The sequence below is a fragment of the Bison bison genome, unplaced genomic scaffold (assembly GCF_000754665.1).
Source record: "Bison bison bison isolate TAMUID 2011002044 unplaced genomic scaffold, Bison_UMD1.0 scf7180017864177, whole genome shotgun sequence".
Classification (NCBI taxonomy): Eukaryota; Metazoa; Chordata; class Mammalia; order Artiodactyla; family Bovidae; genus Bison; species Bison bison.
Window position 1 is genome coordinate 854974 of NW_011494749.1, and position 21441 is coordinate 876414.

Genomic DNA, 21441 nt, shown 5'->3' on the forward strand with positions numbered 1-21441 from the left:
GGTAGCCTACCAGGCTCCTCCGTCCATGGAATTTTTCAGGCAAGAGTACTGGAGTGGGTTGCCATTTCCTTCTCCAGGAGATCTTCCCAACCCAGGGATTGAACCCAGGTCTCCTGCATTGTAGGCAGACGCTTTACCATCTGAGCCACCAGGGAAGTCCTTATGAGATAATAGTGCATTCTTTTTTGGTAGAGATAAATTAGAAAAATATTTTTATCTATCTGGATCTTCAAAACTTTTTAGCAGATACATTAAAAAGTTAACGCAAAATGTAAAAATTGTCCTTACCTTTGATATTAGGATTTATCATTTGAACCTGCATAGTATTTTTTGGAAAGCAGTTAAATGTATCATTGGTTTTCAGTAATGCTACAGAATTCCTGTACCTTAAGCCATTAACAAGTCAGTAATTTTCAGTGAAGGTGGGTCTGGAGGGTAAAGTGAGTGTTGGGGGCGTGGTTTAAAAAAGTTAATAAATATTGAAATAGGTGTTTAAAACAGTGTAGTGTGGAAAATATTACACATTAAAATTGAGACAAAGTATTTGAATCCATGTTACTTTTCTATACTTGATATTAGAAAAAAATTACTATAACTTTGAATTTTTTGGATTATAGATTGTGCCCTTACTGGAGAAGGCAAATAAAAATGGCACATGTGATCCCACTATTCGAAGTTGTTTGGATATTTTAGCAGGCATTTATCTTTCTTTGAATCTAAAGAATCCCTTGAAGAAAGTCTTGGCAAGGTAAGAAAAAAAAGAAAGCAAAGTTAGGCATTGTAAATGTTCAGTTTGACTGAAAGTAACTAGTATTTAAGATTCCCTCTTTGGTAAAACTGAAATGAAATATATCACTTAGCAATTTCATTCATACAATTTTGTCTTTGTTTTGTTTTGTTTATTCATTTATCATAATTCTTTAAAAATGTAAAAGGCTTCTTAGGTCACAGACCTTAAAAAAATAGGCTGTAGGCTATTGCAGACTCCTGGTTTAGTACATTTACATGTAATGTAATTATTGGTTAAATTTAAACCTGTCACCCTACTGTTTTTTTTCTCTCTGTCCTATCTGTTTTTGTTTAAACGTTTTTAATTACATAGGTAATATAGAAATATATGCTTAGTGTAAAAACTTAAAGCTGTATAGAAGTACACAAAATAAAAAGTGAGCTTTCCATTGCACTATTTCTGGCCTCTCTTTTTTCTTGGTAAAGGTTATTACTTAACACTTTGGTGTTTCTTTCTAGATCTTGTTCCTGGATTTAGTGTATGCATGCTTTTACATAAATGGGATTATACTCTGGGTGTTTCTTCGTAGGTTATTCTTCACTAAAGAATGTCTTAGAGATATCTTCATGTCAGTATAGTCTTTATTTTTTAGTTGTAGTTAAAAATCCCCCACATAACATAAAATTTACCATCCTAACCATTTTTGAGTGTTCAGTTCAGTAGTGTTAAGTGTATTCACATTATTATGCTGTGGATCTCTAGAATTTTTTCATCTTATAAAACTGAAACTGTACTCGCTAAACAAGAACTCCTTATTTCCTTCTCCCCCTCGTCCCTGGCAACCACCATTATTCTTTCTGTTTCTATGGTTTTGATTACTTTAGTACCCTGTATAAGTGGAATATTTGAACTTATCTTTCTGTGACTAACTTAATGTCCTCAAGATTCATCCGTGTTGTAACACATGACCGCGTTCCTTCCTTTTAAAGCTGATTCATACTCTGTTGTATTTATATAGCACATTGTCCATCCATTCCTGCTGATAGAGATTTGGGTTGCTTCTTCCTCTTGACTGTTGTGAGTAGTGCTGCTTTTTGGACACAGGTGTGCAAATATCTCTTAGAGATCCTGCTTTCAGTTCTTTTGGATATATATGCAGAAGTGGGATTGCTGAATATGGTAACTCTATTTTTAATTTTCCAAGGAACTTGGAAGCAATTTTCCATATGGCTGCACTATTTTACATTTCCACCAAAAGTCCTCATTCTATCTAACAGCTATAGATACTCCATAATATGGATGCACTGAAATTCATATGTGCCATATTACATATCTCTTCTCCACTGATAGATTGCTTTCAAGTTTTCATTATTCCACTAATGCTACAGTGATATTCTTAGTTGTATATGTAATTATATATGTGTATTTCTCTGAAATGAATTCCTAGAAGTGAAATTTCTTGACCAGACTTATGCCTATCAAAATTTTTGATAGGTATTGCTAAATTGTACTCCTCAATATTCCTATTTTTCAATATTTTTTCCTTCCAGAAAAACTTTAGAATTGTTGAGTCAATTAAAAAAAAAATGTTAATTTAGATAAACTGTGGTAAAATTGGCATTATATTTAATTTACCCATTCAATAGATTTTTACTGATTATCTACTATGTGTCAAGTGTTCTTCTAGGCATTGGGGACATAGTGAATGAAACAGAATGGAGGTTATTTCTAAGAGGAAGACAGGAGATAGAAAAATAAGCAAAATATATAGGAGGGAATGAGTGCTATGGATAAAGAAACAAAGCAGAGAAGTAGGAAAGGGAGTCCCAAGGATGGGGGTGAGGGCTACAGTGTAAAATATAGTAGTCTTTTCAGATATCTTTGTTTAGTGTCATTGACAGGGTGATCTTTGAGATTGACCCGAAAGGGATGAGGAAATGATGAATGGGGAATAATCTTTGGAATATTTGAGAGAAGAGAATTCCAGGTGGAAGAAATAACAAGTACAAAGACTTTGGCATGTTGTTGGAATGGAGGAAGGCTGTGTAGCTACAGCTAAGTGAACAAGGATCAAGATGAACCAGAGAGATGATGGGGGGGCCATATTGTGTAAAGTCTCATAAGTCATTGTAAGCACTTTGGCTACTGCATTGACTGAGAAAGACATTGTTGGATGGTTTTAGGCAGAGGAATAAATGGTGTTTTAGTAATATCAGTCTGGCTGCTCTGTTGAGGTTAGTCCTTGGAAAGGGAGCAAAGCAGGTTGGAAACTGGAAGACCAGAGGAGAGATGATAGACCACGGAGTCCCAATGATAGTGGTATGCAGTTATTCTCTGACTGTATTTTGAAGGTATAGTTCAATATTTCTTCATTTGTAATATTCTCTTCCCTCCCAACATTGCCTTGAACATACTCTAAGGTTGTCAAATTTTTAATATTTGGTTCTTTTTCTAGCTCACTAAATGGCCTACCTGAATTTTTTCTAATTGAGGCTACACAGAGTTTTACTTCTCGTCTTCAGGAAGAGTTGAATACGAGTACTGATCTGTACTCTTACAGAAAAGTTATTGACAATATATCTTCCTGTATGGAAAACTTCGACTTGGGTAAGCTAGCTTTTTTCTGGTACTTTTTCTGGCTAACATGTCATTCCATCAGTGTTTTGAATGGTGTTAATTTTAGTTCTGAAACTCCTTACCAGTGTTAATTTTCTCCCCACAGGTAGATCAAGTGTTAATAATCTTCTTGAAAATGGTAAGTTCTATTTTATTTTATTCTGAGAGGTGACTGCTTGTATAAGTCGTTTTGTAACTGATTCTTTTAAGTTTCTTGACGGTGGGTGGATTACTACATATGATGAAGGTATATTATGCTCCTTCCTTTTAAATTTCTACTTTTATGATACCGTTTTAGGTAGCAGTGATTTTAAATATTTTCTTGTGCTGAAGTCAGAGTTCACAGTTTCAAACTCTGATTTTTTCTTATGTCCTTTTTGTTTCAGTGCTTCATTTCCTGCAGAAGAGTTTAATTGAAATCTCAGAAGAAAACAGGCAAGTGTTACATGTCTTCATGCCTGTGCATGTGCGTATGCACATTTGCAGTGGTACTTTATCTTTGTACGGGCTTCCCTGGTGGCTGAGTGGTAAAGAGTCTGCTTGCAGTGTGGGAGCCGCAGGAGACCCGGGTTCTATCCTTGGGTCGGGAAACCCCCCCGAAGGAGGGCGTGGCAACCCACTCCAGTAATCTTGCCTGGAGAATTCCATGGACAGAGGACCCTGGTGGGCTACAGTCCATGGGGTCGCAAAGAGTCAGACATGACTGCTGCGACTTAGCATGCACACACGCCTTGTCTTTGTACAAGGAAATTTTTAAGAAGGGTCTAGGGTGTACTTCTTTCCATCCCTCTCCATTAATATTAGATGTAATTATTTAAATTTATTTTTTGAGATTTGATATTTAATTAAAAATCAAATAAGTTATGGGAATAAATGAGAAAGGGAAGAGTTCTTTTCTTTACTGTTTCTTTTTCATAGCATCCTGTTGTTATTTCATAGGTGACATATGCTCTGTTATCTCTCTGAGGATATTAATAGTAGAGTTTTCTTTTTTTTAAGTTTTCATATCTTTACATAGGGCTCTGTTTCTTTCAAGCTGTTTTTTTGTTTGCTGCTTTTGGTCACTATGTTTGTTGCCAGAAGCTTTCCTTGGAAGTCTGGTAATCCCTGTCTGAGTGCTCATTTAAGACTGGGGCACTGAGACTTGATTTGAACCTTTGTACATATGGATGGGGGCTTCCCTGGTGGCTCAGACAGTAAAGAATCCACCTGCAGTGTGGGAGATCTGGGTTCGATCCCTGGGTTGGGAAAATCCCCTGGAGGAGGGCATGGCAACCCACTCCAGTATTCTTTCTTGGAGAACCCCATGGACAGAGGAGCCTGGTGGGCTGCAGTCCTTGGGGTTGCAAAGAGTTGGACGTGACTGAACGACTAAGCACACACACAGGTATGGATGGGGTTGATTGTAGGCTTTATTGAAGTCTGGTCTAGCTGGATTGTTTCTTTGGGGAACCCTTGATGTCAGTATCTTTAGGTCTTTTTGCATGGCTAGTGGATTTGCCAAGGAAGAACCTTTCAGACCACTGGCTTAATATTCTGGTTGCTCAGTGAGGGAATAAAGCTGAGATCTTGACATTTAGCATTTATTGTGCAGATGTTTTCCTAATTCTCCTGCTTGCAATATGGTATCATTGCCTTAACTTTGTGTGTTCTCTTCCTGTCCAGTCACTTGCTGTTTTACCGTCCCTAGAGGTAAAACCAAGGAATGTTGTTTGGTAGCTGGGAGGGATGGCCCAGAGTTGGCATTCTTCTTCAACAGACTTATAACAACTCTTCCTGTTTTCATCCTACATTTTCCTTCATGTCAAGGAGCACCTGGTGGCAACAATTTTTTAGCCTTTAGGGGCTGCAAATCAGGTTGCTCTGGGTGTGTTCTCTGACTTAGGATTCAGAATCATTCTTGATCCTGTTAAGTCAGTTATCATTCATCCATCTGCTACTTAAATTTTAGTATTGTCTTGTTGTCTGTTTGTTGCCCTTGTGTATTTATATCTTTTAATGTTGTAAATCCCTTGGCTGTGGTTTAGGGAGGCTCTGAGGGGAGAGTAAAAGTAACACCTGTGTGCCATCTTTAACCCAAGATCTCTTTTGCCTTACCTGGAGCTCCGTCTCGTCCCCTTTAAGCTTCTCTTTCTCTGCTCATCTCTTCAGTGTGAGTTCTGTCCTTTCCATTCTGTTTGTTTTGACTGCTTAGTATTGTCCACTTCTTTGGTGTCACCTACATCGCTATACTTAGGATGCCCAGATTTATCACTCCAAGTTAGATCTCTTCTCGAAGTGGTAGACTGCTTTAGTGGTTGTCTTCTGGACATCTCAACTTGCATCTTTTACAGGTGCCTCAGATTCAATGTATCCAAAAGAAAATTCACTGTCTTTTTATCTCTTCCCAAATCCCCTGGTAGCCTCTATTCTACTTTCTGTCTCTTTGAATTCTGGATACCTCAAATAAGTGGGATATAGTATTTGTCTTTTTTGTCTGACTTATAATGTTTTAAAGGTTAATCTTTGTTGTAGCTTGTTTCAGAATTTCACTCCTTTTTATGGTGAAATCATATTCCATTGTATGCATAGACCATATTTTGTTTATGCACTTGATTGTTGATAAACATTTGGGTTGTTTCTGTCTTTTGGTTAATGTGAATAATGCTGCTATAAACATTGATATATAAATAACAGTTTGAGTCTCTACTTTTAGTTTTCTCCGTGTATACTTAGGAGTAGAATTGCTGGATCATATAAATATTCGATGTGTAACTATTTGAGGAACCCCCAAACCGTTTTCCCTGTTTTTTCTTTTAATATCACTCTTGCATTCTGCTATGTTGAGGACAGACTGCAAGTGGCAGGCATGGACGCTGGGAGACTAGCTCAGACTCTGGCGGTAACAGTGAGGGAGAGATGAGAGTGGCTGGGAGTAGCAGTGGACAGACTGCAAGTGGCAGGCATGGACGCTGGGAGACTAGCTCAGACTCTGGCGGTAACAGTGAGGGAGAGATGAGAGTGGCTGGGAGTAGCAGTGGAGGTGGTCTGATAATGGATGTGTTTTGAAGGTAGAACCACAGGATTTTCTTACAGATAAGATGAGTGGGAAAGGAGTCAAGGATAATTGCATTTTCTGTAGGATAGAGATTCTAGCAGGTGGAGCGAGTGTGGAGTTGCAGATAAGTGTGTCAGACATCCAGGTGAAGATATTGAATACAAAGTTGTACACACAAGTCTGGAATTAGGAAGAGAGGTCTGGGTTGGAGATGAAAATTGGGGAATTGTCAGCATATAGATTATAATTTAAAGCTTATGAGATAAATGAACTTAGCATCAAGGGAGTGAGTTAGATGGACAGAAGAGGTAAGGACTGAGTTGTGGTGAAATCTAATGTAAGGACATCAGGGAGAAGAGGATGAATTAGCCATGTTGTCTCAGAAGCATGAAAAAAGTGAAATAGGAGAAAATCTAACAGCATTTTGGAAGTTAGGTCAAGGAAATTGTAAAGTTAGGGAGTATTCAGATTTTAAAATTGTGTCATTTATTCTTGATTTGTTATTTTTACTCTTAAAAAGAAGAAATGAAGTTAGTCATTAGCTGAGAAAAAGGGATTATAATCTAAAATTGATTTTGGCTGTTTGATGAGGAATTATTTTGGTGAGAAAAGAGGTGACATTTTGACTTTTCTTTTGTAATACTGTCTTTTCTTTGTTGTAGAAAATTGGCTGGGAATCATATTGTTCAAACGCGGTTGATGAATGACTTGTTGGTGAGCATTAGAGTTTTGGTGATGTTAGTACAGAAAGTACAGGGTTTCCAGAGACTTCATTTGAAGAATTCTCCTACCTGGCAAAGTATGTGTGGACTGCTGAGTATGTTTACCAACTTTTTAAGTGATGGTAAGTATAAAACATACAGTGATGATTATAATTGTTAATCTGTTTTCACTTCTAATGGTATGAGATATTCAATACTTAGCTGTGATAATAGAACTTCCTTTCCCTCAACCCCTCAAAGTGCGGAAAGATCCTGGATTATAAGGTTTTAATACTTTTTCTTTCAAAGATACCAGTTCAACTTATCGGGATAACACTGCAGGACTTTTCTAAATGTGTGTGTGTGTGTATGTGCGTATGTGCATGTGTGTATTGCATACAAAGCAGAAAACGTAACAGCCTTAGTGTTGAAAAGCCACAGACTTTAAAAAGTGAAAGAAAATTCTTGAGAAATTTCCAAATCTGAAGGTAAGATCTGGAAAGTTTAGTGTAACCTGTACATTTTTCCTTAGCAGCGGGTGCTTCCTTCAAATCATGCCCGTGGTCACTGTGGGGTCATTCTTCCTCCTTATGTCTCAGGTTGATTCTATCCATATGATCTGTACCACCAGGAAACCAAGTGATTAATGAGAGAAAATGTCTTTTTTTTTTTTTTAAAGTATTTCAACCGAGAAGCTGAAATGATAGAGTTGGAATATCACCCTTCTGTAACTCCCAGTGACTTAAGATGGGCATTAAGCATCAACGGCTATTAACATTACAGAAGGAGACAACCAGATAACACGTGCCTCTTGCTTTGTGGTCTTGATTTTACCACTTGTAGTTTTTCCCAAAGGGATTGAACTTGAGATTGATCCGTCTCTCAGTCACCTGCTAGTTTGCAGGGATTACAGAGGACAGAAGGATGTGTTGAATCACACTAGGGGTAAATAAACATCCAGATTGTGGAAAACTGTACAGGTTAAACGGAGAAGGCGATGGCACCCCACTCCAGTACTCTTGCCTGGAAAATCCCATGGACGGAGGAGCCTGGTGGGCCACAGTCCATGGGGTCGCTAAGAGTCGGACACGACTGAGCGACTTCACTTTCACTTTTCACTCTCATGCATTGGAGAAGGAAATAGCAACCTGCTCCAGTGTTCTTGCCTGGAAAACCCCAGGGATGGGGGAGCCTGGTGGGCTGCCATCTCTGGGGTTGCACAGAGTCGGACACGACTGAAGCGACTTAGCAGCAGCAGCAGCAGCAGTACAGGTTAAAAGGCCAGAGTCCTTCAACAGAAATTATAACAAGAAGAAAAGGGCGAAGGGGGCACCTGTAATTAAAGGACATATCACATTTTTTTAAATGGATGGAACATTTCTGCCTTTCTGCTTTGCCGTCTTCAGTATGTTGGCTTTCATCCACATGTTTGCTGTTTCTTGGTTACTGTATGACTACTCTACCTCCAGACCTCTTGTCTGTATTCAGGGCAGGAAAGAGGACCAGTTACATCTTTACCTTTAATCTGAAAGAAAAAAAAATAGCCAAAAGATTTCTACTTATATTCCATTGGCCTGAATCGTCCTCTGGTACCTTCAGTTGTAAGGAAGATTGAGGAAACAGGTAGCCTGTCTTTGCCTGGGCACTTGGATGTCCCAATCAAAGTCATAGTTAACAACTGTGGGATGAAGGGCAGAATAAATTTTTGGAAGATCGTTTATAGTAGCTATTCATAATTCTTACCCATGTTGAATAATCCACTGTATTATTTTGTATACTTTCTTACAAACCAGAGGCTAATAGATAATGAAAAGAAGTACGCCAGCGTTGTTTGGTTACATTGGGTACAGTGCCAGTGAGAGCAGAGTTTGTAATTAGTACTGATGTAGGCTCTTTACACAAGCCCTGAGATCACTTTCAGAAAAAGTAATGTGCATGGGAGTTGAGATGCACACACAGCAGTGGAAGAGAGGGGCCAGGAGGTACTGCTGGGGCATGTGCTGGGAGGCAGTAGATGGAGAGGAAGAGAGAGGGGATGTTTGGATTGAGTATTTGTGTGCTGAGCATAGAAGCCTTTATGTTCATTATCTATTTCAACCTTACAACAATTGTGTCAGATAGTTATTTTTTCCTCAATTTACGGAAGAGAAAACTGAATCCCTGGGAAGTAAAATAACTTAATCTAGTCTTATTCACCTAGTAAGTGGTCAAGCTAGAAATTGCACCCAGTACTCTCTGGCCCCACAGCATGTACTCTTTCTATTATACCACAGTGTCTATCATCATTTAATACATGCTTTCTGCTTTTTTTGCAAATAGATGGTCTCTTACAGACAATTCAGAGTACATCTGGATTAGCTGTTATTCTTTTTATTAAGGCTATGTTTCATCCACCTGAAAAGATTCCTGATTTGGTAAGTACATGTCCTTTTTAGGATTGTACTTTGTTGATAGTTAAACATGTTTTAAAAATATTTATAAAGAGTGAATTAAAACATTTTTTTTCGTAGTCTTTCTGATTACCCTTTTCTCTTATAATGAGTGACAGTCTTGGGACTTCCCTGGCAGTCCAGTGGTTCAGAGTTTACTTTGCAATACAGGGGACATAGGTTCAATCCCTGATTGGGGAACTAAAGATCCCACGTGCCAAGGAGCAGCCAAGCCCACACACTGCAATACTGAGCCTCCATGCGATAACTAGAGAGCCCTTGAGCCTCAGCAAAAGATCCTGCATGGTGCAACTAAGACCCAACACAGCCACATAAATAATAAAGAAAATAAGTGACAGTTTCAAAAATTTGGATAAAGCAGAAAGAAGGCAATAATAGTCACATGTAAATCCATTTCATGAAGATGATCATTGTCAACATTTTTGGGTATATATCCTTGTTTTTTTCTAGCATTGTTTTCAGTTCCATCTCTCAGTATCATAAAAGATATTTATAACATTAAAATTATACAGATGGAGAAGGAAATGGCAACCCACTCCAGTATTCTTGCCTGAAAAAGTCCATGGACAGAGGAGCCTGGTGGGGTGCAGTCCATGGGGTTACATGACTGAGTACTCATGCATGAGGAGGGTGGAGGGACATGGGTTGGTAGCAATAAACTGGTGGAACTGAAAAAAAAAATTATGCAGAGATTGATGTATAGGTATATTTGGTAATAACTTTTTGGTAAATATGTTATTTTTCTTAAGACTAACCCAGATATTGCACTAGAATCAGTTAGTTGTTCAGTGAATTTGATTATATGGAAAGTGTATTTCATAATTTGGGCCATAATTCTTGGATTTAGTACTAGCAGTATTTTTTTCTTATTGAGGAAACTTATTTTAGTTCTTTACTAAGAGCAGAATTACTTTATGCAAAATAGACGTGTACTGTTTTATGAGCTCACACAAAGTAGGATAAAGTTTAAAAATTTGAATTTCTCAAACCACCTCTAAAAAAAGCATTAGTTAGTACGCTTATCCACCTGCAGGGGGCAATGTGTTGTGCTCGCCCAGTACATTCAGACCAGCAAAAGGGTTCATATACTTAGATTCAATTTTTTTCCTTTTGGTATAATAATTTTAACTCTTGTGACTTTTTGCCTTTAGGTTCAGCTGTTTTTCCTAGTATGTTTCAGGGGGGAGAGCATTTTGCATTTATATTTTGAAGTATCTCTGGAAAGTTTTAGAGGCTTTATGTGTATCAGCTCTGTTGTATTTTGCAGATAAGCAGTGTGCTTCTCCGTTCCGTGGACCCCACCAGCGCCCCCGAGTGGCTTTTGAGCTGCTGCAAGAGCCTTTGTTGTGCTGATGTCCCCCCATCAGCTCTCCTCTTCCTGTGTCAGGGGACACTCACTATGTTGGACTGGCAGGAGGGGAGGATGGGCCCCAGTGGGGAGGCCCTGCTCCTGAATACTGTGCGTGTTTTGTTCACCTTGAGTTCACAGTGAGTTTAGTCTCGTATTTTGCTTTGCTTGTCAGACATTTATAAGATGGCAGTTAAGTTAGCTTGCTTAGTAATTCAGTGAAAAGTGGTCAGGGTAATCTTAAATTAAAAAGGAGATATGTGTAGAGAATGAAGTGGGTGTGAGAGTAGAACAGAAGATGGGATGATGGCACAGAGAGAGAGAAATTTTAGGGCAGGTTAACTTGTGACAATTTGTCAAATTAATTTTAGCACTCAGTCTCTTATGTAAGCATTTTTAAAAACCATAAATATTTGTGTATGGATAAAGCTTTTGAGTTTATGAATAACATCAACATAGGTAGTTCAGTTCGATCCTCACATGTCTGATAGATAGGATAGGAAACCCAATCTATTGAATGGGTAAAATGAAGCTTAGCAAAGTAAATGCTTACCTAACAGCATATTACCTACAAGCACCCAAGCCAGAACTGTAATGAGGTCTCTGACTTCATTGGATTGTATTTTGTGTGTGTGTGTGTGTGTGTTTTAATGTAAGTTATGTACATTTTAAAGTCATTGAACAGCTATATTGAGGTGTAATTTACATTCCATACAATTCACCTACTTAAATTGTGCAATTTCAGTTATTTTTCTTCAGTATATTTATAGGGTTGTACAACTCCCACCATAATCAACTTTAGAATAATTTCATTTATGCCCAGAGAAAGCTGATTCACTCTAATATTCCCCCTCCCTGGCCCCTGAGTACATTTTTAAACACCTGTGAAACATCACCACAGTTAAAATAATGAACCACGTTTCCTTGGGTGCTTTTTTGGATTAACTTTTACAAAATGGAAAGATTTGAGATTTGTTTTGGCTGTGTTGTATTTTTGTTGTAAATATAATGATAATTCAATTTTATGGTCATTCTTTATATTTTTAAGGTCTAAATGATTATAGAATTAGACTCCTTTTATTTGTCAGTTTATACTAACCTGCCTCATTTTTCTTCAGGATCAAGGAGTCAACCCTGGAAATGTTTCTGTCTAGGATTTTGGCATCTTGGACTAATTCAGCTATACAAGTCCTTGACTCAAGTTCCCCAAGCCTAAAGGACAACCTGAATGGGAATGCAGATGTGGTTAGGAGGCTTTTGGACTATGTCTATACCCACTGGGAACATCCACTGGATGCTTTGAGACACCAAACCAAAATCATATTCAGAAATATTCTCCAAATGCACCAGCTCACTGTAGAAGAGTCAGGTTCAGATTTGTCTGCTGATCGTTTCATTTTTGAACTGACCGAGAGTCTTCTGCGATTGGAATGGCATAGTAAAGGAAAGTACACATGCCTTGGTTGTTTAGTAGACTTGATAGGAATTGACCATATTTTGGCATTAGCTAAAACCATTCCATCGCAAATCTTAGAGGTGATGGGGGACCAGTCTCTGGTGCCTTACGCAAGTGACCTCTTGGAAACCATGTTTAAAAATCATAAGAGTCGTTTGAAATCCCAGGCTGTCGACAGCACTTGGATTGACAAGTGGCACGAGACTTGGGTTTCTCCTCTTCTTTGTGTACTGTGTGAAGGAAATCTGGATCAGAAATCTTATGTGATTGATTATTACTTGCCAAAATTACTGAACTGCAACCCTGAGAGCTTAAGCTATATGGTAAAGATTCTTCAGACTTCTGCTGATGCTAAAACTGGTAAGAAAATGAATTTTTTTGTTTTAGTAGTTTCTAGTTAAGCTGCTGAAATAGAGGTACCTATTATAGAGGCAGATGTTGGCCATATTCAAATTTTAATATTACCATGTCTATAAATAGTAAAGGAGGATATTAAAGATAGAAATTTTGTATTGAAATGAATGTTTTTATATCAAGCCAAATAGGTTTTTGGGCTAATGTCATTTCTGCAAGCTAAAGATTGATTGCAGTTATGATTATGAGGTTTCCTTTATTACTAGGTTTTAATTCATTTTATCAAGTTTTTATTATTTGGTTGTCAGTCTGGAGTAGATGTTTGTGTGTTTTATATAATTTACTTTCAGGTGGTTGAGATAGTAATTACAAATTGATGTAGGCAAGGTTGCTGCTGCTGCTGCTGCTAAGTCACTTCATTCGTGTCCAACTCTGTGCGACCCCATAGACGGCAGCCCACCAGGCTCCCCCGTCCCTGGGATTCTCCAGGCAAGAACACTGGAGTGGGTTGCCATTTCCTTCTCCAATGCATGAAAGTGAAAAGTGAAAGTGAAGCCGCTCAGTCGTGTCCGACTCTTAGCGACCCCATGGACTGCAGCCTACCAGGCTTCTCCGTCCATGGGATTTTCCAGGCAAGAGTACTGGAGTGGGTTGCCATTGCCTTCTCTGGTAGGCAAGGTTAAAAATAGGTAAATTAGCAGTAGTAAGTACTTGTCTCTAGGAAAGAGAGAAAAATTTAGAAGCATGACCTCAGGAAAAAACTCTCTCTGGCTGTTGAGAATAAGTATAAACATCCCACTGGAATTCAGTAACTTTGAAGAAATCACTGCATTAAAGCATAATTTAGTAATTAATGTATAAAACAATGATCCTGATTCATCATGTAAAGCTTACATTTATTATATTCTGTTTAATGCAGCGGGAATAGGTACCCTCCATCACATTTTAAGGTTATTACCAAATAAAATTTAAGTTATTCTTTCAATCCTTCAAAGAGTAGCCATGAGCTAGCTGGAAGATTTGATTCCTGTACATAGAAATGAGCCATTATTTATAATCTTTAACAATGATCCCTCTTGCATTTTTGAGAAGCCATCTAAAGCTGAGGATCCATGAGTCTGTTCTGAAGCTAGACAGTCTTTATATTAAATCAAGGTCTCCTGTGAGCCCAGAGCTCCCTGTCCTGTTAGTAACAGCTGATGTCCTGGCCTCTGAAAGCATCAGGGTCTTTGTGATCCTCTTTTATCTTCTTTACTAAGAAGACACATTAACTCCAAGATATACAGAGAGGTTCGGTGTTTGTTTTTAGAGAAATAATGGTGTTTAGCCACTGAAGTGTTTTTCTTATTTTTGGCTGAAAATCATTTTAGTTATTTTTATTGTTTTAAATATTTCTGATTAAATTAAACCTGATTTTTTTTCCTGTTTTTTTTTTTTTCCTGGTTTATTTTCTAACTGTCAAGGAAAAGGTAAAAAGATCAGCCAAAAATTATGATTTCTTAAAGTTAACAATAAGTGGATTCAGTTTACAATATTGACATAAGACCTATTAAATCCTTTTAAATAATGATTTTATAATAGGAACATTAATTCATGTTAGAGTTTAGCTAAAAATACAATTTTTACTTCATGAAATAACAATGTTAATGGGAAACATGGGAATTGTTGAAGTTGTTAATAGCACAGTGGTGGTCTTTGTTGCTGTGTTTTTGAGTCAACAGTAATCTTTTCCATCCTTAGGATCTTATGACAGCAGAGGGGCTCTGGGAGCTTTGATGGCTTGTCTACGAACAGCTCGAGCTCATGGACATCTTCAGTCTGCAACTGATGCCTGGAGGGACCTTGTGTCCAGTGCAAGAATAAAGCAAGGCTTAATTCATCAGCACTGTCAAGTAAGTGAACAATGTAATTGGGAATTCATACATGCAGTAGATCCCTGATTCGTTTATTCATTTATTAATAGCATGCAATATGGAAGCCCCCAACATTATGCCCACGCTATTTTAAGGCTCCATAAGAAGGATGTGAAGCATGTAGACATTGCACTTGGGCTACTTAAAGTTTAGTTTAGGGAATAAGAAAACCTTCATAAGACAACTGGAAAGTCTTTTAAAAATAGCACAAGTGTATCTTTATGCATAAGAACTTGGAAAGCTTAGAAGAAGAGACTCATTTGAGTATAGGTGATGGCTGAGTAGGAAAGTGATTCGAGGCAGGGAAGCCCTACTGCCCACTCAAACTGGAAGGACGCAGGTAAACAAGGACTGGAGGGTGACTAAGGACATTGTTTGGCGAGAATGGAGTCCTTTGTCCATTTTATGGATGCATTCAGTGCTAGGCTGAAGACTTCAGGTTTTATCCAGTTGGTAACTGGGAGCCAGAGTCATTCCACCTTCAGCCAGGAAAGTGGCATGAATGGAAACAGAGATGAATTTTCAGAGTGGGAGCAAAAAGAACCCAGGAGACCAGTGAGAAGTTCATGGCAATAATTGGAGAGTGAGGTGATGTGGTGCTGGGGCAGAATGGTCACTGAGGAAAAGGAATGTAGTTAAACATTACTGTGGAATAAGAATCTTTAAGATTTTTAACTTTTGTAAATACTCAGTTTGTACATTTAATGAAATAATTTTGTAAGAAGTAATCACAGGATCTTTAGGATTATAGGACTTTTCTGAAATACATATATGTACACTGAGATGTACCTTTCTTTTCTGCCTTGATATCTGTGTAGATAATTAAACATGTTAAGTGGTTTAGGCTTTGCTTTTGGCTTTGGCTCAGATGGTAAAAAATCTGCCTGCAATGCAGGAGGCCCGGGTTTGATCCCTGGGTTGGGAAGATACCCTGGAGAAGGAAATAGCTACCCACTCCACTATTCTCACCTGAAAAAGTCCATGGGCAGAGGAGCCTGGCAGGCTAGAGTGCGTAGGGTCGCATACAGTTGGACGTATTGAGCAACTGACACATCATTGAAAAATGAACATCTTATTCTTTGGTGTATTTTAGGTACGGATTGATACATTAGGCTTGCTTTGTGAAAGTAATCGAAGCACAGAAATCGTTTCCACAGAAGAAATGCAGTGGATCCAGTTCTTTATCACATACAATCTTAACAGTCAGTCTCCAGGAGTGCGACAACAGATTTGTTCTCTTCTTAAAAAGGTAAAATTTCTCTTCAGAAAGTGTAGGAAAGTGGTAAACTTTGCCCTGAAAATTATTTTTCGAAAGAGCCCAGATTTGGGGAGAGTGTGGGAAGAAGGGTCATGGAGTTGGACTACCAGAGCTCTTCATGACACTTCTGTGAGTTGCTTGTTCTGTGATCCAGTTGAGTTTACATTTGGGCTTAAAATCCAGAGTGAAAAAAGTCCCTTCACTTTGGTGTAATAAATCAACCTTGAGCTCTTTTTTTGAAAGGGGAAAAAAAAAATCTAGCACTGGAGTTTTCAGTGTGTAAGGTATTTTTTTAAAGTACTTGAAAAATATATATTTTTGGCCATACCTCATGGCATTTGGGGTTTTTGTTCCCTAATCAGGGATCAAACCTGTGCCCCTTGCAATGGAAGCATGGAGTCTTAACCATGGGGCCACCGGGAAGTCCAGGGTGTAAGGTATTTTAGGAAAACTTTAGTAAGAAGAGGAAGGATATCCTTGTATTTTTATCATTTCTATAAGTGCCTTTAGCAATGGTCTTTATTGAATCATTAGGCTTAAATTAATCACCTGAAATGTTTCTGAGGTAAAGAGTTGGTAGAGAATAGAAGGGAGTAAACCTAATCATCTCTAGGTTCACGTTGACCTAAGGGAAATAGGAGTATTTTGGTTTAATAACTGTGTATTCTGATTTGCAGTAATACTTGAGTTTTTGGTTTTATAAACACAAATGTTAATTTTCTGTCAGAAAGAAACGCTATGGTAAATACTAAGAGTTTGAAAACCAGTACTCTCCTTGCCTGAAGTTTTAGTCTAAAAAATTTAGAAAGTTCTTCCTTTGCATTTCAAGCTGGTATTTCAGGTTAATGTGGCTCACATACACTTCATTTTTCTTTTTCTCCAAGTTGTTTTGTAGGATACAGGAAAGCTCTCAGGTACTTTATAAACTGGAGCAAAGTAAATCCAAACATGAACCAGGGAGTGAGTCAACCAGACAACACCCTTCTGTTTCTTTACAGCAGTATAAGGTAGGTGATTTCCAGACATACAGATTTTTAAGACACCTGAAACAATTTTGCATCTACATTAAAGAGAAATAATACTCGTGCTGAGTAGCACTTCTGCGCTTTTTTCCTTCAAGCTGGGTTTTACATATTCCTTCTGGTGCTTTGTTACTTCTCTTAAGATAGCCTGAGTTGTGGAACCAGTGCTGGACGTGAAGTCTGTTACAGAATGACATTAATGGGCTAACCTTGATATTTTACAACTTACGTGAGCCAGATAAACTTAGTACTTTAATAAAAGGGAATTGCAGCCCTGACTCCTCCACCCCCTCCCCAAGGAAGAGGACTGTTGTGTCTGGACCTGTTGCCCCTATCGTCTTAACGTGAAAGTGGCTTGACGTTTGCGATTCCTGAGCCATGGTCCAGTTACTGGGGTTCCTCTCTATCCTGTTTTGAAGTGGGCTTGAAGAATAAGACTGGATTTTAGGGCACTGGAGGTAATGGCCTGGATGGAACCCCAGATATAGCAGCTGTAGTCTGGGCCAGGGTTCCATTTCTGTCCATCAGAACAGAATGAACTTTTCACTGGTTTCTTACTCCAGATCTGTCCTCTCAGAAGCAGATGCATATTTTCTCGTAAGACCCAACAGAGCTCACTTGTTTTATTTCATTTAGGGAAACAGGTATAATAAGTGGTATAGTGGAACCATGACATAGTCACTCATCTGCTTAAGGTTAAACATTATCTAAAGAAGAATATTCCTATACAGAGGCTGAAATTAGCTTCATCTTTGTAAAACCTGAACAACAAAAAGATAAGAAAGTCATAGTCTGAACTTGAAGGACATAAATTTACTCACAGTTCTGCCACTGACCACTTGGCTTACCTTAATGAGTCTATAAGTGGGATGAATAACCTCTCTAAAAAGGTTGGTTTTGAGGATTAAACAGGAGTGCTGTCTGTAAATTCTGAATCACTCTAAAAAACTCTGCTGGGTATCAGTAAAAGTAACTAGAGTTTATACTGAGCATTTAATGTGTGTGTGGAGCAGTTATATTTTAGTCCTTCAGAAGCACATCTCTTTTGCTTCTTTTTGCAAAGAATAAAATGACATTTGTGAAAAATCAATTAGGTTCTTAGAAACACAAAAGCAATTTTGTGGATGACATTCTGAATCTTCGTGTATGTGCAGTTTCTTAGTTTGTGGGCTTTTGAAAACTAGTCCTTCGGATTCTTGATCTGAGTCAGTCTCCTAGTTCTGACATTTTCTCCTGACGGTAGACTCTGGCTTTTGAAGGTTGCAACTTTGGAACTGTTTTGTGATCATCATTAGAACAGTGGGTGTCGTGTGCAGTGTCGGGTAGACTGTGCTAGTCAACAAACTAATTGCTGTGGGAGAAGAGGAGGCTATGAGTGGGAAAAAGTGTCTTCTAGTCTAGTGAAGAAGGTTATTTCATACCTAAATAGTAGCTTAAATAGTACTTAAAAATACATGAGCTATAGCAGTGGTCCCCCAACCTATTGGGTACACAGTCCCTGTGTTTTTGGTACCAGGGGCTGGTTTTGTGGAAGACAGTTTTTCCATGGACTGGGGTGGCAGTGGGGGATGGTTTCAGGGTAATTCAAGTGTATTACATTTATTGTGCAGTTTGTTTCTATTATTATTACATTGTGATGTATAATGAAATAATTATACAGCTCACAATGCAGAATCAGTGGGAGCCCTGAGCTTGTTTTCCTGAGCTCAGGCAGTAATGCGAGTGATGGGGAATGGCTGTAAATGCAGATTAAGTTTCACTCGCTCGTCCTCTGCTCAACTCCTGCTGTGTAGCCCAGTTTCTAACAGGCCACAGACTGTTAACTGGACTGTGACCCAGTGGTTGGGGATCTCTGAGCTAGAGTACTTTAAGGTATAAAATGCTGTATATCAGTGTTCTCATTTATTCTTTAATGGTAAATCTGTGAGACAGGAATTATTATTGTCACTTACCAAGTGAGATAAGTGACGTTTGGAAAAGTTGAATCAGCAAACTATCCAAGTTTCCTTAGCCCAGAAGTGGTAGAGCCAGACTCGAATCCAGATCTGCTCTGGACAACCAAATCAGAATAGTTTTCCCCTTAGTACCAGCTTGAGTGAAGGCTTGGAGGTAAGGGAGTACAGAGAGAATTTGGGGAATGGTGAATTCACTAGTATGAGTGATGCATAAGATACCTGAGGGACAGAGGAATTGAATAATGGGAGATGAGTTGGAAAATCAAGTTGGGAATGAGTAATAGAGAGTTTTGAATGGTCGGCCAAGGTACCTGGAAGCCTGGCCAGAAGCCTTTTCCAGTGGAAAAAGACTAGAGCATATACTGAGCCCTTACTGTGTGTGTAGGAGACTATTTGCGGGACTAGGGACATAGATGTCCATAGACTGTCCTTCCTGTCTCCATTGTGGTTGCAGTCTGGTTGAGGGAAAGAAGCATTATTTCTAAAAATGTAATTGACACTGCAATTAGGATAATTCCTAAAGGATAAACTTGTTGCTCTTGAATGTGGATACTATACTACTCATTTATAATTAAGACTAGTTTATTGGATTTCAAAGGAATAAAGTAGCTAGGCCCTACAGGATAAATCCCCAAGGTTGTTTATCCTTGACTGAAGAAATGAATGCAGGGATGCTGTCTAAAGACAGGGACTGGGACTGTTTTTATGCTGATGAGCTATATGTTGTTGGAGCATAGCAATATATGAGAGTCTTGAGGATAACAGCTTTTCTTCCTAAGTTTTTTCTTTGGCCTTATGTAGAAGTTATAATTATTTGTTTTAATTAGAGGAAGAAGACTTTATCTTGGATGAAGTATTTCCCACATTGCTTTTTTTTTTAATTGCATTTTTACTAAAAGTTTTCATTTGTGATCAGTTGTATAAACAGAAAGGCAGAGTAACAATCTCAAAGGTGCAGATAAAAGACAGTAAAATAGTTGGGTCTTTGTTTTGAATTGTGTCTTTATAGTCAGATATTAAATACTTAGTTATCAAATTTATCAAGTAATGCATATTGGATATTTCTTTGGTCATTTTAAAACTTTAAAAAGTATACATACCTTTGATGCTTGAATGCTTCTGGTGAAGAAAATCAGTAGTCATACAGATTTAACATAAGTCAAGGCAGAATGGATCATGTTTTCACCAAAAAGAAGTTTTTTTTCTTGTCTGGACTACAGTTAGAATTGTACTTTTTGTTGTTGTTTTTAACTTAAAAAAAAATCAGGTATAATCGATGTATTACATTAGTTTCAGGTCTATAATACAGTGGTTCATTATTTGTATATATTGCGACATGATTACCACACTAAGTCTAGTTAACATTTTTCACCATATAAAATTATACAAAATTTTTTTCTTAGCAGCTTCCAAATATATAATAGAGTATTATATATTGTAACTATAGTCACCATATTGTACATTACATTCCATGACCTATTTATTTTATAACTTGAAGCTTGTACCATTTTTTCAACGCCTCCCCCCCTCCAGCTCTGGCATCTACCAATCTGTTCTCTGTATTGCTTGATTTGTTTGTTTTACTTTTTTAAATTAATTGAATTTTATTCTGTATACAATGAGATCATTTGTCTTTTTCTGTCTGAATTATTTATGTTTATCCAGCCATAGATACTTAGGTTGTTTCTGTATCATGGCTATTGTAAACAGTGCTGCAGTGAATGTGGGAGTGCACGTATTTTTTTAATGAATGTTTCCAGTGTCTTCTGTACTTCTTGTTAACTTTATAAAGATAGGATTCATTGAAGTCATAAGCTCATGGTCAAGGGTGCCAATCTGAATTGTCAAGCAAAGTGAACATCTAGTATTGCTTAAAAATTTTTTTTCTCTCTAAAGCAGAAAAAAAAAAATTCACCCTTTAGAATGGTACTAGTGGTACTTTCAAGATAACCTGTTGTTCAGTTCAGTTTGGTCGCTCAGTCATGTCAGACTCTTTGCCACCTCATGGATTGCAGCATGCCAGGCCTCCCTGTCCATCACCAACTCCCGGAGTTTACCCAAACTCATGTCCATTGAGTCAGTGATGCCATCCAACCATCTCATCCTCTGTCGTCTCCTTCTTCTCCTGCCTTCAATCTTTCCCAGCATCAGGGTCTTTTCAAATGAGTCAGTTCTTCACATCAGGTGGCCAAAGTATTAGAGTTTCAGCTTCAACATCAGTCCCACCAATGAACACCCAGGACTGATCTCCTTTAGGATGGACTGGTTGGATCTCCTTGCAGTCCAAGGGACTCTCAAGAGTCTTCTCCAACACTGTTCAAAATCATCAGTTCTTCAGTGCTCAGCTTTCTTCACAGTCCAACTCTCACATCCATACATGACCACAGGAAAAACCATAGCCTTGACTAGACGGACCTTTGTTGGCAAAGTAATGCCTCTGCTTTTTAATATGCTGTCTAGGTTGGTCATAACTTTCCTTCCAAGGAGTAAACATCTTTTAATTTCATGGCTGCACTCACATCTGCAGTGATTTTGGAGCCCCCCAAAAATAAAGTCAGCCACTGTTTCCCCACCTGTTGTGAGTTAGTACAATTATGTTTA

At 38.2% G+C, this 21441-nt stretch overlaps 1 protein-coding gene across 1 annotated transcript in view; it reads left to right on the top strand.

The window, feature by feature from the left end:
- Positions 1-21441, top strand: part of THADA (thyroid adenoma associated) — a 333765-nt gene that overhangs the window by 5527 nt on the left and 306797 nt on the right. The window contains exons 4-14 of the mRNA XM_010842320.1: positions 618-748; positions 3186-3337; positions 3453-3485; positions 3733-3781; positions 7046-7227; positions 9404-9498; positions 10802-11022; positions 12001-12698; positions 14433-14584; positions 15699-15854; positions 16748-16870. Of these exons, the coding sequence (XP_010840622.1) occupies positions 618-748; positions 3186-3337; positions 3453-3485; positions 3733-3781; positions 7046-7227; positions 9404-9498; positions 10802-11022; positions 12001-12698; positions 14433-14584; positions 15699-15854; positions 16748-16870 (1992 nt within the window). The remainder of the gene's footprint in view (positions 1-617; positions 749-3185; positions 3338-3452; positions 3486-3732; positions 3782-7045; positions 7228-9403; positions 9499-10801; positions 11023-12000; positions 12699-14432; positions 14585-15698; positions 15855-16747; positions 16871-21441) is intronic.